The sequence below is a fragment of the Dipodomys merriami genome, unplaced genomic scaffold (genome assembly GCF_024711535.1).
Source record: "Dipodomys merriami isolate MVZ:Mamm:240054 unplaced genomic scaffold, mDipMer1.0.p SCAF_3, whole genome shotgun sequence".
NCBI lineage: Eukaryota > Metazoa > Chordata > Mammalia > Rodentia > Heteromyidae > Dipodomys > Dipodomys merriami.
Genome location: NW_027204492.1, coordinates 64,906,630 through 64,925,690, shown reverse-complemented (window position 1 = coordinate 64,925,690; position 19,061 = coordinate 64,906,630). Strand labels below are relative to the sequence as shown.

The 19,061-nt window shown below is 39.7% G+C and overlaps 1 protein-coding gene across 2 annotated transcripts in view; it reads left to right on the top strand.

Annotated features, from left to right (window-relative positions):
- Window positions 1–8,857, top strand: part of Chic1 (cysteine rich hydrophobic domain 1) — a 55,518-nt gene extending 46,661 nt beyond the window's left edge. For both annotated transcript variants that reach the window (XM_070040190.1, XM_070040189.1), the window contains one exon: window positions 2,379–8,857. In XM_070040190.1, the coding sequence (XP_069896291.1) occupies window positions 2,379–2,429 (51 nt within the window). In that variant the 3' untranslated portion in view covers window positions 2,430–8,857. The remainder of the gene's footprint in view (window positions 1–2,378) is intronic.
- The last annotated feature ends 10,204 nt before the right edge of the window (window positions 8,858–19,061 follow it).

Here is a 19,061-nt window from a genome sequence, read left to right as displayed (position 1 = left end):
TCAAAACTTACATAAAGTTGGAATTGACTTCAGAATTCTGAGTTCATACTTTGGGCTGTTTTATCTTGGCTGACATTTAACTTGCAGTGAAAGAAAGATGGATTTTAATATAGCCTCAGTGTTTCTACTGAAAGCTATGCAATCTTTTTTCTTTTTTGGGGGGGGGGGGGTCCGGTCGTGGGGCCTGAACTCTGGGCCTGGGCGCTGTCCCTCAGCTCTTCAGCTCAAGGCTAGCGCTCTACCACTTGAGCCACAGCGCCACTTCCGGCTTTCTTATCTTTTTGCTTATGTGGTGCTGAGGAATCGAACCCAGGGCCTCATGCATGCTAGGCAAGGTGTCTACCACTGAGCCACCTTCCCAGCCCCAAGCTATGCAATCTTAATCATGGAATATAAATGCACATAGAACTGGTGGGCACTGGTGGCTCATGTCTGTAATCCTAGCTACTCAGGAAGCTGAGATATGAGAGTTGAGGTTCGAAGCTAGCCCAGACAAATACAAGACTATTATCTCCATTTAGCCAGCAAAAAGCCAGAAGTGGAGGTATTGCTCAAGTGGTAGACATCACCAGGTATGAAAGGAAAAAAAAAAACAAGCAAGAGTGTAAAGCCTTGAGTTTAAGCCCGAGTTACTAGCACATGCACACATACAAGAAATTTGCATAGAACCAATGTGATCTATTCCATAGTATTAGCTTTTGAAGGAATATTAAACCAAGCCAGGTGCTGGAGGACAATACCTGTAATCCTAGCTATGCAGGAGACTGAGATTTGAGAATCATAGTTTGAAGCCAGCCTGGGCAGCAAAGTCCAAGCAACTCTTAATTTCCAATTAACCACCAAAAAGCCAGAAATAGCCCTGGCTCAAGTGGCAGAGCACTAGCCTTGAACGAAAAACTTAGGGACAGCACCCAGGTTGAGTTCAAGCACCAAGACCATCATGAAAAATAATAATGAACTACCCAAGCTACAAGGTGCTGATACATGGTATATATTTAATAATAATAAATACCCCATCCACATCTCTAAATGATTATTATGGTATCTCTCACACTGAATAGTTGTAGGAGAAATGACACATCTAAATTCTATTATAGATAAAACACTTAAAATATCTGAGGTTTTTATTATTATATCCATCAGCCTTTTTGCAATTAAATTGATTTAGCCAATCCATTTTTCATGAATGACTTATAAAACATAGTAATCCTCAACTAATATCAGCTTCTGGGATTGAAAAATATATAAGCATAATATACAGAGGGTTTTTTTTCTAATCTGTGTAATGTAGTTTCAATTATCTTCCCCTTTGCAAATACAAAAGGTTAGGGGAGGACATGAAAATTCATAGAGTTTGCTCTTCTCACCTTAACTCACTAACAATTGTAAATCAAGTAATAACAACTCTTAGCTACAAAAATGAGATTTGTTTGCCAGTAAAAAATGGCAGTGGAACAAATTGACCCACTGTAACAATGAGATGTACAAGGCACTATGTTGAAAATGAACTTTACAACTTTGGGGGGCAGGTAGGGGAGGGAGGAGTTGGGGAGGTGGGGATGGAAGAGATGGAAGGGGAAAAACAAAGGAGGGGGTAACAATGCTTGATAGGAAATGTACTCATTACCTTACTCATGTAACTGTAACCCCTCTGTACAGTAGCTTTACAATAAAAATATATATTAAAAATGGCAGTGGAGCTGGGTGTCAGTGGCTCATGCCTGTAATTCTAGCTACTCAGAAGGCTAAGATCTGAGGATCATAGTTCAAAGCCAGTCCAGGCAGAAAAGTCTAAAAAGTCTATGAGACTCTTATCTGTAATAAACTACTCAGAAAAAGTCAGAAATGGCACTGTGGTAGAGCATTAGCCTTGAGCACAAAGATGCTCAAGGTTGTGCCCAGACCCTGAGTTCAAGCCCCAGGACTGGCAAAAAAAAAAAAAAAAAACGCAGTGGGTAAGGCCCAAGCAGGTCTATGCTCTGGGACTCTATCCTCTTAATTTTCAAAAGAAATCTGTGGACAAAGTCACTTCAAGGTCCCTAAAATCTCCTAAGTTTCCCCCTGTTTTTTTGTTTGTTCTTGTTGTTGTTGTTGTTGCACAAAACACTGCATAACATAACAGAGACTGTCACAGACCCTGTTACACTCACACTTAAAATGAAATGTCACAGCTAGAGGAGTACTCAGAGCTACGTAGAGTCCTTACCTAGCTTGCACAAGCCCTGAGTTCAAACCCCAGTACTGCCCTCATCCCAGTTTATATGTTTTGCATACCAGCATGTATTGCCTATACTAAAACTGAAAAATGACCTGGGTCATATGTTATAATAAATGAAAAATATTTTGTCTACATATTCTTGTTTGTTTTTATTTTGCAGGTAATTCTAATAGAATTCTTACCAAAATACCCCATATTCCGACCTGACTGAGGAGTTTTATTCAGTCACTTCTGTGTTTCCTGTCATTTCCTACCCTTAGTGCCTTGTAGATGATTTTGGAATGAAGATGGTCTCCTTTGCTGTGTTCAACTTATTCCTTATAATGGTAGAATATTCTCCTTACTCTTTTATTTGTGTTGGTTTAAGAAGAGAATTTGCACATCCTTTGTTCTTAAATGAAGCTTGTGTTTTGCACTTTCAATTTTTACTTACTACACACTTATACATATACATATATATGCATATATGTATATATATAGTTGCCACAAAAAGGAAACATCAGTGATGGTGTTTTAAAAAACAAAACCTTGTTCTGAGCATGCTGCCTTATAATTTTCATACTCACTGTTTCTAATTATGCATCATTTTTTCTAGGCTATTTAATGCTCTGTAATCCCTTACTGACACACTTAAATAAAGCTTTTGGTAGCTTTTAGAAATGGTTTTACTCTGCTTTTAAAGGACATGCAATTAATAGCACTGGTTTTGTCCTGCACTTTGCTTAATTATCACTTATGTTAGTGGATAAAATATTTAAACTCCTAAAGCCTTGTAAATATTGTCTCTTTGCGTAATGTAAAATGTGGTATGCCATGGTTTACAGAATGTAATATTAATCTTACTGTATTGCCAACAATTCTGCGTAGATTTTAATATGAATGAAGTTTGCAAGCATCCTTTTGAATGTAGAGACTATTATTAACATGCTGTTTATGGCAGAGCCATACCAGTATGTTAAAATTTCAGGTGTAGGGCATGGTTGCCCTTTGTAACAAATGGATTCAGACTGAAATCATTATCAAGCTCAGATATTGTTCATTGCACCTGGAACCAAGATCCTTATTTTTCCCCCATTTAATTCAATGCTTCCCATTTTGTCCTCCCCTCCCACCCTCAAAAGACTTTATTTGATATCTGACAAATGTCCTAGCTTACTCTCCCTTATTTCTTTAAAAACAAAAAAACACCAAAACTTTGACCATTAAGTATTTTGAGATTTCATGTCTTGGGAGGTAGCTAGACTCCTATGAAAGCCACTGCTAACCCTTTTCTAGAGTTCAGTTATCCTGCTTTGGGGAAGAGCTAATTGAGAAATTATACATATATATATATATATGTATAACATATATGTATATATACATACATATATACATATATATGTATAATAGTGGCCAAGTCATACTTAACAAAATATTTTCTTCTTTTGGAGGATCTTTCTTTAAACATTTGGAAATTATTAATGAGGAGAGACAAGTATTTAGACAAAAGTGTTTTCAAGCCGGGCGCCAGTGGCTCACGCCTGTAATCCTAGCTCTCAGGAGGCTGAGATCTGAGGATTGCGGTTCAAAGCCAGCACAGGCAGGAAAAACCTTGAAACTCTTATCTCCAATTTACCACCAGAAAAATGGAAGTGGTGCTGTGGCTCAAAGTGGTAGAGCACTAGCCTTGAGCTGAAGAGCTGGGAGACAATGCCTAGGCCCAGAGTTCAAGCCCCACCACTGACCAAAAAAAAGGAAGTTTTCATTTGTTTGTAAATGTGCTACACATGTAGCCATCTAATTGGTATTGCATAGTTCTCTTTTTTCACAGTTAGTATGAGTGAAATTACCACACTCAGTTGAGTTCTAGAATTTTAGCGAAACAACAGCTTTATACCACAGTAATTCAGCTGCAAAGGTATGCCTTTATGTAGGCATTGTTAACTCATAGGGCTGAAAATAAATTTCAAGCAAAGGGACTGAATTATATTCTTGTCATCTTGCTCCAACTGCTTTTAGTAAGCTTTTTAAGCAAGCTCTTATCCCAGCGGAGAAAACAATCATTTCTTCATACAAATGAAGCCTTTTGAAGCCACCTTTAAAGTTTATGCCTAATTTGAGAACTTTGTCTTTGACTAGTAGAAGAGAGAAGAAAGATGTGCTGTTTGATATGTGATTATAATTGTTTGCACAAACACTACCACCTCCTTCTGTGGAACCCCACTCCCCCATGCCACCTCACCACCTAAATAATGTGTTGTGTCTGCCTACTGCAAACTGGAAGATGTATTTTTATATAGACGATGTGGTAACTGAAAATGCATACCTAGTGTCTTGTTTCATAGCTAAGATCACAGAAAAATTGTATCTATGTTTATGTTCCAACTGTTGTGATCAGATTTATGCTTCAAACTGTGACATTTTAATACCAAAACTGATTTTCATCATAATATAGACTTTTCATTCTAATACAATCATTGTTTTTAAATGTCAACCCTTAAAAATCATATTGTTTTTCTGTATCCTTAGAATTTGACCATATGGTATTATAGTAACTTTTCTGCCATGTATAAATCACACTTAGTTTTGCTCAAAAAACAGCAGGAAATATAGTGAGTTGTTTCCACAAAACAAATATTAAGATAGAAATAGAGCATATAAATCAAAGTCACAATAGTATTTGTCATAAACCAAAAACCTTTTCCAGCATGTGTATACTTAATTTTAACTAATTGCTCTTAAATTTAGGCTGTGTTGTCCATTGTGCTGTTTGACTAATCTGAGTTTCTTGAAACTACCCAGTAAACAACTAATTTCTTTTCTTTTGCCTTCCTTCTGTGACTGCTTTTTCAACAACTTTTACCTTTTTATCAAGCTGATTAGAAGTTGAGTGTTTGGGAGGGATTATTTTCTTTTCATTGAAATTGGCAGTAGCAAATGCCGAAATGACAGAGTACACTGTGGTAATTCCTCCCCTACTGAATGTTGTTTAATCCTCGGGATATACCATACTTGTATTTTTCCATTAAGTTAGTATTTTGTGAAAGTTATTATCAGATTGCAGGCATTAATTTTGAATTTCTTTGTTACATAATATTTTTATGAAATCTGCCATGTTAGTCTCCAGAGAAAAATAGCATGTATTTGCCAAAGTATATAAACATCAACTAAGCTTTGAGGTTAAAATTTCAGAGTTCTTTAAAAGTCACATTCCAATGCTTTTCATTTGGCCCAAAATTAAAGCTTAATAAATAGACCATTTTAAAACATCCAAAAGGCCAATGGCATGTGTATTATTAATAACAACCATGAGCAAGTGTCATTTACAGATTTCTTAACTCCTTCTCAAACATGTCCTCTACTTTATACCCTTCTATACTCATTTTAATTTAGGAAAGAAACCATTGTAGTCAAATTTTAGAGGTAAAGATGGAGAAGTGCCTTGTCTTTTTTGAACAAAGATAACATGTTATGCAGGAGGCAGAATAAATGGATTGGTTTGATTAGAGATCATCCTTTTTTGTTTTTGCTAGATACAAAGGTATATTTCACTAGGGTATTGTATTTATTATGCAAAACCTTTTTCTTGTTTTCCTCCAATCATGTGATAAATTAATGATAAAATATTGCAGGACAGGAATATAAGTCACTTAACATGAGTATAGTTCTAATGCTAGTAAACATGTGATTTAACATGGTCTGGAGGGACACTAGTCTTTGAAGCCCTGTATTCATATTACTATGACGTATAAACACTCATGCCTGAGAAATTAAACTGTATTAATATTCATCTCTCTACTATTTCAAATGAAATTTGTTCTGTTTTTTTAATCATTTGAGAAAAGTTCAAGTTCAGTAACATTTGTAAGCCTTTGAAAAAACAGTTTTAAACACCATTAGCATTTTTATTTTTGTCTACAGATAAGCTGCCACTTAAATAACCTTACTACTTGAACTTAAAGTCCCCAAACACTATTTCATTAGAATTTACTATATTGACCTAGGTGGCTATAGAAATTATATTTAGCTGATTAATTGGAGTAGCTTTACTAGTGGAAATATTTTTTGCTAATTCAATTCTAATTTCTGAAATTCATTGAAATTAGGTCCTATTTAATGCTTATAAAATTCTGCTTTTAAACAATCTATTTTACAATTGTCAAATTATTTAGGTTTCCTTAAATGGTGAACTGTTGGGATTTTTTTCACAGAAAAGGAATAGGTTTTGTTAATACCTATTCATATATTTTGTGGACTAAAAACAATTGAAGGATATATATGTGTATACCTTTACATATGCACATGGATAAACATGCATAGATATACATATATATATATGTATACATATATCCTTATCTTGCCCCAGATTTCCCTTACCTGATTCTGAGCCAGCTTTTTTAGTTTGTTGGTAGCAACCTGAGAATATGTTCCATTTTCTGTGGACTTTGTCAAACCCATACTATATGATGGTGATCCAATATTGCGGGCCCCAGGCAAGTCACTTAAATTGCATGTCTGTCTTTCTCATCTGTAAAATAATGGAGTTGAACCTAGAGCTGGACAGAAAATTAGAGATTGCCTAATGTTCTGTGATACTAGGACTCCTTAGGAAATTTTTACTCTCCATAATCTCAGAATGATTATTCTCAGATCTACTACCCTTAGAAACTCTCACAGTGCCTTGCACACAATAAAAGTGAATTTGCCATCTGGCTGCTAGTTGGTGTGTGATAATATCACTGACTCAAAGAACTTGATGCCTGCTAGACCTTAGTTCCCCCCATGAATGTAGTTTCCCTAGGAATTGAGTGGACTGAGGTCTTTGTGTTTTGCCTATGTGGAATCTGACAGTGCAGTTGCTTCCAGGCAAGAATTACAGCTGTGATGATAATAGAGATATGAGAGGATCCACTTGGACTATGTGAAGAGTTTCATATCCTATTCAACATCTGCTTCTGTAGCTTATCAAGTTCCATACCCTCAAAAAGATCAATTGGGACAAATGGATCAAGTTAGGTAGAAAAGAAAATGGTGTAGAATTCAAACCAAACCCAAGTCACTGCTTATTTAATTCTTAGCTCTGCTGCTTAATTCCTCTGTACCTCATGTCCTCATTGCTGAAGTGGGGACAATAATGTGGACCTACCTCACAGGAGAATTGAGGATTTTTTTTCGTATATTAGTGTGCTTTGAAATCAGCTGAGAGATATACTGGATTTCATAATTGTTTTAGAGAGTCCTTTAAATCCATGTTTGTTAGCTTGCTTTCTCAGTAAGACCCTATAGAGTAAGTGTTATAGTTGATCTAACCTTTAGTAAATTTTGTTATTAATTCTGCTCTGTTAAACATGAGTAATTTTATTATGTTAGTACTTGGTTTAGGGAGGAAAAGCAGGTGGAGGTAAACCAGTGGTTCCCAACTTGGGGCAGATGAAGATAGCAGTGGAGGTATACTTGAGCTTTCCTTATTTCAAAAACTATACTAGAAACCTCACATTGACCTATAGTATTCCTTCTGCATGGAATTCCCATGTTTTTTTTTTCTTATCCTTTCAATTGTCTGTTAACATTGCTTATCAATACTGATCAGAAGCTGTGCATAACAGTATGATTTTGATTAATAAAAATTACAAAGCCTGTTATTCCATGCAAAGTAATAAATACTTGACAAAATGGAGAAGGAATCACAGCAAGACCCCATATGGGGAAAATGTTGGGAGCCACTTTTATAAAGGAACTAATATCATTTGGCCCTCTCCACATATTTGCTTCCCTAGTCCCTAAATAATATGATGCTAGACTCTGTGTGTGTGTGTGTGTGTGTGTGTGTGTGTGTGTGTGTGTGTGTGTGTGTGTGTGTAGGTTGGGCTATATAAATTCAGATTCAGATTTGCTGTCACTTTTCTGTTTCAGGATTATATAACTGAGCTAATTTATTGAAGTGTGTACATGTGCACACATAGTATTACAAGTGTAAGAAATGTTGTAATGTCATGCTCTAGCATTGAACTAATAAGTTTTGGAGTCTCTTAAAGTTGATCTGTGTATAAACTACATGACTATTCAAGGCAATAATTTCACAAATGTTCTTTTGATTTCTGCTTATTTTATTCGCATTTATCTGGGCTTCATTTTCTGTTTCTCTTGTAAGCAAATAGTATAAAATTGTTTTAATGCCTGGACTTTGGAACAACTTGCAAATGTTTGAAATTATATAATCTACAAGCTAGTTTGCCATCTTTGGACTAACCACATATAAATATGAGTCTCAGCTGCAAGAACAGGACAAAACATCTGGATAGCTAGAAAACTGGCATTGATTAAAAAACAATTCTGGCCCAAAAGCCTACAATTTCTATTTTTTTAGCAAAGAATTCCTGTTGGGACAGCTTTACCAGAAAAGAATAATAGTGGATATGTCCATTGAAACCAAGAACTTTCATGCATCTGGTAGTGTTACATAGCCTGTGGAATGAATTCATCATTCTCCCCTGAGTCCAGGAATGACTCCCCTGGAAGAAGTCAACCTATATACAGCTGTGCCAAAATGAAGGGTATCTGCCTCTCAGACTTTCACTGCTGCTTCTGTTGTTGTTCACTTGTCAGATAACATTTTATTCTCAGGATGCAAAATTAAAATAAAGTGCAAATCTATGTTAATGAATTGTGGTTCAGAGTGTGTCTTCCTTCCCTTCATGTGCTTAGCATTATAAAATAATTACTTGAGGCTTCCTTCCAAAGACTGTATTTTGCATAGTTCCCTTTCCCATATGACTTAGTGTTCTAATTCTCTAATTTATGCCATATATTGGCTTTGAGAGTCTATGTCGGGCCCAGTATTCAACATAATTTTTAAGTGTAGGCCTAAGTTTTGCAAATTCATCAAAAACTACAAGCTATAAATTAACAAAAAAAAGTCTACTTTTTTCAGTTTGGTAATTTTACTGCTTATTTTGAAAGACTATAGATTACAAAAGGTTAAGGCAGAGATGATATACACTTAAACCTATACATAATGTTTTGTTATAAAAATAATTTTTTTCCCAGAGCTGAAGATCAAACTCAGGGCCTTGCATTTGCCAGGCAAGTGCCCTTCCATTGAGCTAAATCCCCAACGCCCAAAATCTTTTTTTTTCATACTATGGATTCCTAGTATGAACATAGGATCTTGCATGCACTGAGCATGTTTTCTAACATAGAGCACTGTAACTCACATTTTCTGATAATTACAATGGAAGAATTCTAGTATCCTCCAGAGACCTTTCTACACTTATAGCCTCTGAAATTATTTTTGAAATTTCCTTGATGATACACAATCTGTACTCTTTATTGATGACATCTTAAATGTGAAGTAGAATGTACTAGATTTGAAACAAGTTTTCATTACATTTACATTAAGGGAAAAAGCCACATGCCTTTAAATCCTTCATTAAATAATACTTAACACTTCAGAGGATACTTAAATTAGTGTAGGAAGGTCTCTGGAGGATACTAGAATTCTTCCATTGTAATTACCAGAAAATGTGATTTATAGTGCTCTAGCAAAAATCAGGACACTCATCAAGCCTAATTTTGTTCTTTATACCCAAGGTGGGGAGGTGGGGGAGGGTTGGGCTAGTCAAGGTTGTAAACAAAACCATATTCAGCCCTCTCCCATGGTTTATTTTCCCACACTGTTTGAAGTAGTTTCTAGGATTTAAGATTAGATCACTTCACATAAAAATCCAGATTTATCACCGGGCAGCTGTGGCTCAGGCCTGTAATCCCAGCCACTCAAGAGGCTGAGATCCGAAGATCATGGTTTGAAACCAGCCCAGGCAAGAAAGTCTCTGAGACTCTTATCTCCAACAAACTACTCAGAAAAAGCCAGAAGTGGTGCTTTGGCTCAAGTGGTGGTGCCCTAGCCTTGAGCAAAGAGAGGCTCAGGCTCAGCAACAGAGCCCAGACCCTGAGTTCAAGCAAAAACAAAAAAATCCAGATTCATAACTCTGTTGGTGAGAAATCTCACATATGAAGCTAGAGCTTTCAGCCTGTCCCTTAAATGAAGCATTTATTTTCTGATTTCCCATCGTTGCCACTTTCCTTTTGTTCCTGATTGTTTTGCATTTTTATGGCATAATTAAAAGGAAAGTAAAATATTTCTTGAGTGTATATCTTTCCATTTGAGGGGAAAATATAGACCATATTTATGTTCCTCTTACAAATTGAAAGGTTGAGAGAGAGTGTGTGTGTGTATAAGATGGCAGTGTTTGACATATGACTTTCTTCACTCTATGATGCTTCCCAATGTTTATGGCACTTAATTTCATAAGCCCTGAACTAATTCCTGAGGCCCTTCAGAGATGATTTATGAAGTCTTGTCTAATTCTAATACTTTGAGTTCTTATAAAGTGATTATTGTAGCATTGTTGTATTTGAAATCATTTACCTTTGAAGGTCTGTTTTCATGAAACTAGTCAGGCGCTCAAACACAACAGTGATATCACAGGCTCCCTAGTGAAATGCAACCACCAACAAGAAAGACCAACTCATTATTTCAGAAGTTGGTCTTCACTTCATTCCTTTAATGCCTGTTTGATCCGACACTTAGAGCCCACCATGATAGTAATGAGGTAAGAACTCTGTGGAGATTATTAGAAACTTTTTCTTTTTCCTTTATTTGTGCCAATACTGGGGCTTGAACTCAGGGCCACGTGCTATCCCTTAGCTGGTACTCCACCACTTGAGCTACAGCTCCACTTTCGGCTTTTTGGTGGTTAATTGAAGATGAGACACTCAGATTTGTGTGCCCCGGCTAGTTTTAAACTGAAATCCTCAGATCTCAACCTCCTGAGTAGCTAGGCATACAGACATTACCCAGTTCAGCAAGTACCTAGCTTCTATCTTTTCTTTTCTTGCTTGCTTGCTTGCTTTCTCTTTCTTTCTTTTTTTTTTAATTGTGAAAATACCGTATAGAGGGTTACAATTACATGGGCAAAATAATGAGTACATTTCTTATCAAGCATTGCTGCCTCTGCCTCCTCCTTTGTTTCCCCTTCCCATCCCTTCCCATCTCCCACCTCCACCCTCCCTTTCTTTCTTGATAGCTTGCTTTCTTGCTCGCTTTCTCTCTTTCACTCTTGCTTTCTTCTTGTCTGTGTGTGTGTGTGTGTGTGTGTGTGTGTGTGTGTGTGTGTGTGTGTGTGTGTGTGCTTATCCTGAGGTTTGAACTCAGGGCCTGGGCACTCTCTGAGCTTTTGTTCCCAAGGCTAGTAGTGGTCTACCACCTAACCACAGCTCCTCTTTTGGCTGTTTGGTGGTTATTTGGGGATAAGAGTCTCAAAGACTTTACTTCCTTGGAATGGATTTGAACCACCATCCTCAGATATCAGCCTTCTGAGTAGCTAGGATTATAGACATGAACAACTGATGCCCTGCTTACTTCTTTTGATATTTTGATAGGACAACTGTTATTCTTGTCTCATACTACATTGGCCCAAATTGATGCTAATCTAAAAAGACAATAAAAACATTTTTAAAACAGCCTGAACTCAATATTTTAGACATTGCAACCAGAACTAAGTTAATCTTTGCTATAATAGGTCCTGTATTAGGTTCTGATGGGTGAAAAGAATGCCTATTAAGATAGGTTTCCTTTATCATAAGAATACTGTGTCTATTAAAAAGTAGGAATATGAAGAAAATAATCTTCCCATTACCAAGAGGTTTCCCATTACCAAGAGGTAGTGAACTAGTGCACACACTATCACACACACACACACACACACACACACACACACACACACACACACACACACACACACACACACACACATTGGTAGAACCCTCAAGGAGTATCTTTTGAGGTGGAGGACCACAGAAGGTGCTGGAGTTTCAGTAGTGAACAGATACAACCTTACCTTTTTAATTGGAAATCTCAGAAAGCTGAACAGAGGTGGAGTGCTTAGCATGGAGCATGGAAACTCTAACAGTTGTAAAGAAGGGGAACTGAGGCAAATGAACATATGAGAAACTCAACTGTAGTGTTGGTTGTGAACAAACAATATTATTCAGAGGGAAATGCAGAGAATGTGGGAGCACATAAAGAGGAGAGAGGGCTGGGAAGGTGGCTTAGTGGTAGAGTGCTTGCCTAGCATGCATGAGGCCCTGGATTCAGTTCCTCAGTACCACATAAACAGAAAAGGCCAGAAGTTGCACTGTGGCTCAAGTGGTAGAGCGCTAGCCTTGAGCACAGAGAGGTTCAAGGACAGTGCCCAGGGCCTGAGTTCAAGCCCCAGGACTGGTAAAAAAGAAAAGAAGAGAAAGAAAGCTTTAATGAGTGAACTGGGTAGAAGCAGCATTGCACAGATGAAAGAAACTAAGCACAATTAACATTTGACTATAGCAAGCAGAAGTGCTAGCCAGAGGGGTCCAAATAGCATAAAGGTACTAGGAAAGCTCTTACTTCCTTCTTAGAATAAGCTATGGCACAATGGGAGAAGCCATTGTGTCCTGTATCTGCAGCTTTAATAAGCGTCAAAGTTCTGTGATGTACAACTCAAACTAGGAGTTAAGGCCAACCCCAGCAAAGGTAGTGAGACCCTGCAGAGACAAAATGCAAAATCTAAAGGGCGAGGAGGAGGAGGAGGAGGAGGAGGAGGAGGAGGAGGAGGAGGAGGAGGAGGAGGAGGAGGAGGAGAGGAAGAGAGGAAGGAGGAGGAGAGAAGAAGAAAAGAAAGAAGAAGAAGAAGAAGAAGAAGAAGAAGAAGAAGAAGAAGAAGAAGAAGAAGAAGAAGAAGAAGAAGAAGAAGAGGAGGAGGAGGAGGAGGAGGAGGAGGAGGAGGAGGAGGAGGAGGAGGAGGAGGAGGAGGAGGAGGAGGAGGAGGAAAGAAGAAGAAGAAGAAGAAGAAGAAGAAGAAGAAGAAGAAGAAGAAGAAGAAGAAGAAGAAGAAGAAGAAGAAGAAGAAGAAGAAGAAGAAGAAGAAGAAGAGGAAGAGGAAGAGGAAAAGGAAGAAGAAGAAGAAAAAAAAAAGAAGAAGAAAAAGAAGAAGAAAAAGAAGAAAGAAGCCGACAACGACGACTTGCCGAGCAGGTCTGATAAGTCCATTACTGGGAAAAGAAAAAAAAATTCAGCATACCCTGGAAACCTACAGCAAAAATCAGGCTCTTATCCACAAACTGCTAGCCTGGAGAAAATCATCTAGCTACTGGATATGCAGAGTTCCACGGGATGGGAAACTGGACACTGTCAGAGACAGGAGTAGAAATTACTTCCCACGTGGGTACAAAGAGAGGGAGACCTAAAAGGTGGTGCATGCGTTTAGCGTCCTGGTTGGTGTAGATCTGCGCAGAATTTCCATAGGACTAACTTGCACAGGCTGTTGGGAGGACACACACACACACACACACACACACACACACACACACACACACACACACACACACACACACACACACACACACACACACACACACACACACACACACACACACACACACACACACACACACACCCCAGCTTATGGCTTGCCCCATCCTGAGAGGACCACAGCCGAGCCTAATTCCTGAAGAGTAAATTACCTTTGCTTCTGTCCACAAGCCACTCCCTTTGGTTGCCAGGCAAACTACGTTGAAGAAAACGTAGAAAGCCACCTAGTGTGTGGTCTCTGCTGTCACCCTGTGGACAACAGTAGAAACGGCTAGAGAAAGAAAGATGAACATTGTACTGCTGAGAACTAGAAATCTATCCTCCCAGGACTGCACTTTTCTTATTGTGTGTGCTGGTACTGAGGCTTGAACTCAGGGCTTCGTGCTTTCACTTGACTTTTTTGCTCAAGGTTGGTGCTCTACCATTTGAGCCATAGCTCCACTTTGGGCTTTTTCCTAGTTAATTGGAGATAAAAGAGGCTCATGGCTTTTCCTAACCGGGCAGGCTTTGAACCAGCATGCTCAGATCTGTTTCCTGAGTAGCTAGAATTACAGGCATGGGCCAATTACGCCCACTCTCTTTTTTACTTTTTTATCATATATATCATATATCATATCATATATCTCTCTCTCTCTCTCTCTCTCTCTCTCTCTCTCTCTCTCTCTCTCTCTCTCTCTCTCTCTCTCTCTCTCTCTATATATATATATATATATATATATATATATATATATATATAGTTGGTCCTGGGGCTTGAACTCTGGGCCTGGGCGCTGTCTCTCAGCTCTTCAGCTCAAGGCAAGCGCTCTACCACTTGAGCCACTGTGCCACTGCCAGTTTTCTGATGATTAACTGGAGATAAGAGTCTCACGGACTTTCCTGCCTGGGATGGCTTTGAACTGCTATCCTCAGGTCTCAGCCTCCTGGGTAGCTAGGATGACAAGCAGGAGCCACTGGCTCATGGCTAAAAATTAATTTAATTTTCTCCATTTTTCTTTGATTATTTACTGATCTGTAAACTGTTTAAACCACACTGATCAGTTTAAAATTTTACATCTAAATTTTTATTCTACTTCTATACAATCTCTTTTTTTCTATTTGTATCACTCTCATAATTCCTTTATATTACTTCTCCAATTACTATCCAATTAGTTGGACCTGCTTCATCATTCCTTGTTTATTTCTAGCTATTGTTGTTGTTGTCTTGACTTTTTGTTTTGTCTTTTGGTTTGGTTTTGTTGAGATAGCCACATCCCATATGGCCCAAGTTTGACTGAGAATTGTGGTCTTCCTACCTCAATACCCCAAATTCTGGAATTGTGGATGTGAGTTACCACACCCAGCTTTTAATGTGTGCGCATGTATGTGTGTGTGCGCGTGCGTGCATGCGCGCAGGTCCGGGGCTGGGCTAGAACTCAAGGGTGGGCACGATTCTTCAGCTTTTGTGCTCAAAGCTAGTGCTCTATCATTTGATCCACAACCCTACTTCTGACTTTTTTGGTGGTTAATGGGAGAGGAGAGTTTCATGGACTTTCCTGCCTGGGTTAGTTTGGAACTGAGATTCTCAGATCTCAGCCTCCTGAGCAGGTAGGATTACAAGGTATAAGCCACTAGCTTAAAGGCATAAGCCTTTAGTATTTAATCTTTAATACTCTCTTCTTTCCTCTCCTTTCTCACTTCAGATTTTTTAACTCTCTTGCTGTCTTCAACTAGATTAATTTCCTCTTTCTCTCATTTTTCTTCTCTTTTTCTCTATTTTCCCCTTCTATAATTCTTTTTTTTTTGTTTTTTTTCTATAATTCTTCATTTTCATTATTTTGGTTGTTTATTGGTTTGCTGGTATTTTTTAAATTTTCTCCTTGTATCTTTAGCTGGAATTTCTCTTTCTCTTCCGTTTTTCCTCCTCCACTCACCATTAATTTTCCCTCTTCTATGATCATGCTTTATGCCAGTACTATTCAATAGTATCATTTGTCTATTGTCTTTCCATCTCCATTAAGTAAACTTTCATACTTCACGGTGTTACTTTTGCTAGTTTATTTCTCTAGTGTTATTGGAGTTGTGGAAACATAAATAGTATGTTGATGGTCCAAGCTAGTCCAGCAAAAAATAACTGAAGTAAAAAGGGCTGGTAGCATGTCTCAAGTAGTAGATCACCTGCCTAGCAAGCATGAAGACCTAGTTCAAACCCAGTGCAACCAAAAATTTAAAAACTAAGCTACAAAAAAATGGAACACTAATGAACAATGAAACTGAAACAGCAAAAATAGAAAAGTGATTCCCCCCAAAAATAAAAGCCCAGGATAAAATGAATTTATTGCTGAATTATATCAGACCTTTAAAGAAACAACACCAGGAGGGGGGACCAAGATGGCTACGGGGCAGTAGGAAAACACCACAGCTCTCTCCAACCAAAAAGAGAGTTCGAGTTCCAACGCTAATTTCCCCAAGAGACCGACAACAACAAAAAGACGAACACTCAGAGAAAAACCAGAGGTGGAAAATAACAAAAAAAGAAAGACAGGAAAAGAAGAATTTCAGAACAGAGAAGAGCGAAGACCCCTCCCCCAACCTTTACTGGCCGCGCGGCAGTGCACCAAGCCGCCGGCCAGCCGGCCCGGCGGGGGCTGCGGGAGCCCCAGACACACAGGGGGCGGCTTGCAGATCACCAGGTACCGGTTTGCAGAACAGCGGATCGCCAGGAACAGAGAAACCTACCAGCCGGGAGTCTCCACGAGGATCCCACCCCCACCCCTCACTCTCCACCCAAGCAGAGAAGCTCCATCCCGCCAAAGCCGCTCGGCACCAGCAGCGCAAAAAAGGGACCTGTCGGCAGACCACCCGCCCGATCGCGATTGCTACGACCCGGCGGGGGCCGCCCGGGTCCCAGAGGCAAAGGGGGCTGCCTGCAGATCACCTGCGCAGAAGTCGCCTGAGGCACTGGCGTCAGACCCACTGGATCTCTACAACCCGCGAAGAAGCCGCCTGAGCGTGGACACTTTTGACCCAACAGCTTCGATAGAGGCAGAGACAGAAAAGAATCACACAGAGCCACCACTGCCCAACCCAGCCCGCAATCACCCCAACTGAACTCGGATTGCAACAACAACTAACGACCTACACCACACAGAAACAACCAGCTCCAGGGTGAGTACCCCACAGAGGAAGTGTATCCCTCAAGGGAGACCAGAGCTGGAGGGAATCCCCAGACCCTGACCTAGACTCCCTACCCCAACACACGGACCACAGGACCCACTAAAACTGGGAACTGTTCAAGAGCTCCACCAGCCCGTGGAGCACACTCTGCTGGCCAGGCCAGAGCAAGAGTGCCCCTGGAAGGAAGCTTAAATGCCCAAGCCAGGAACAGCGCCCCTGGGTGAAGACTACCAACAGTAGAAGAAATTTGAACTGTGTCCCTCAGGCTGCATAACCTAGGTGGTATACACATCAGCACAGGCCTAACAAGCGCGCTCCAGGCTGGGGCCGGAACCAGGCCCGGGGATCAGGCACCTGAACAACACAACCAACTCCTCCCAACTGAAGTAAAAAGCTGAGCATATGCCTCAACAGAGGGGAGAAAATCAGGAAACAACACTCCCCGGGAAGCACGCCTGTGACAACAAAAGACCTGGAGGCTCAGGACAAGAGAAGCCCAAACCCCACCAAAACTCCACCCATATACCCTAGGCTGGGAATTGGGCAACACAGGCTGCCAGCACCTGATAGTAAGCAGGAGCTCAGGCTGTTAAGGCGGCTCAGCAATAGAGTGATAGTCTTGGATGTATGAGGCCCTGGATCTGATTCCTCAGCATCACAAAAGCAAAAAGGGTCAGAAGTGGTGCTGTGGCTCAAATGGTAGAGTGCCAGCCTTGAGCTGAAGAACTGAGGGACAGCACCCAAACCTAGAGTTCAAGCCCACAACCAGCCCAAAACAAATAAACAAAAACACATCAGGAGTCCATAGTAGACTCCAGTATATGGGAGAGTGCATCCAGAGCATCTGATCTTCCCAAGAGCACCCGTAGGAGCAAACACAAGCAGTCTAGGCTGCTCAACCCTTCCAAAGGCGGGAATTGCCAGCAATCTACAGCAGAGAGCTTTGAATCCTAAGTAAGTCAGAATAGCAGCTGAAAATAGGCTCCCAACAGAACCCATATCAGGCACAGACTCTCTCTACCAATACAGAATCAGCAACCAAGCAAAGACAGACACACCAAAACAAAATTGCAGAGCAGTCTCCTGAACCCCCATGCGAAAATCACAGAGAAAAATCACAAGATTTACCAACACCCAGGACAGCAAGCTCACCTCAAAAGCCAGCAGCCACACAGGGGAGAGCCCCAGTGGGAGCAAAGCAGGAATGGAAGACAAAAGCTACATCCAAGGGTTGCTGGAGGCAATGACTCAAGAAATAAAGCGAGAAATTGATCAGAAATTGAAAGAGCACAAGGATGAACTATCAAAAGAGATACAGGATATCAAACAAAAGTTGGATGCAAAAATAGAAGCTGCACAAACCTCAGTAAGAAGTGAGATAAACGTCAAATTAGAGGCAATACATACTGAGATCAGTACTCTGAGAACCAACATTGAATCCATAAAGGGATCCATTTCCTCCATGCAAACCACAATAGAAGCCACGGTCAACAGAGTGAATGAAATGGAAGGTAGAGTGTCAGATACAGAAGACAGAATACACCAACTGGACCAAAAAGTGACAGATATGGAAAAATCACTCAAATTAAACCAAAGGGAAATTTAAGAGCAAGCAGATAATGCCAAGAAATTTAACCTTCGCATAATCGGAGTGGACGAAGGTGAGGAATTCCAGAGCAAGGGAATGCAACACCTATTTAACAATATAATCAATGAAAATTTTCCCCACCTCAAAAACGACCATCTTAACTACATCACAGAAGCTTATAGAACACCCAACAAGCAAGATCCCAGGAGAAACACTTCTAGACACATGATAGTAAAAATGATAGATCTGAATAATAAGGAAACAGTCCTGCATGCAGCAAAAATGAAGAAGGAGCTATACTACAACGGGAAAAAAATTAGAATCGCTGCAGATCTCTCCACACAAACAATGAATGCAAAAAAAGCCTGGGAAAGCACCATACGAACCCTGAGAGCCAATAACTGCCAACCCAGACCGATCTACCCGGCAAAGCTAGCATTCACATTCGATGGAGAACTGAAAACTTTTAATAGCAAAGAAAAACTAAATGAATACATAAACATTAAGCCAGCATTACAAAGAATTCTAAGAGGGGGGACACAACCTGAAGAAAGCAACCAGGAACTGGGGCCTGCCCCAAACAGGCGTTACTCAAAGTCTAACTGAGCAAGCACAGGAGGAAAAGAAAGAAGAAAAACTTAGGAAAACGGAATGGCAGGGACAACAATGCATCTCTCTATACTTTCTCTTAATATAAATGGGCTGAATTCGCCAAT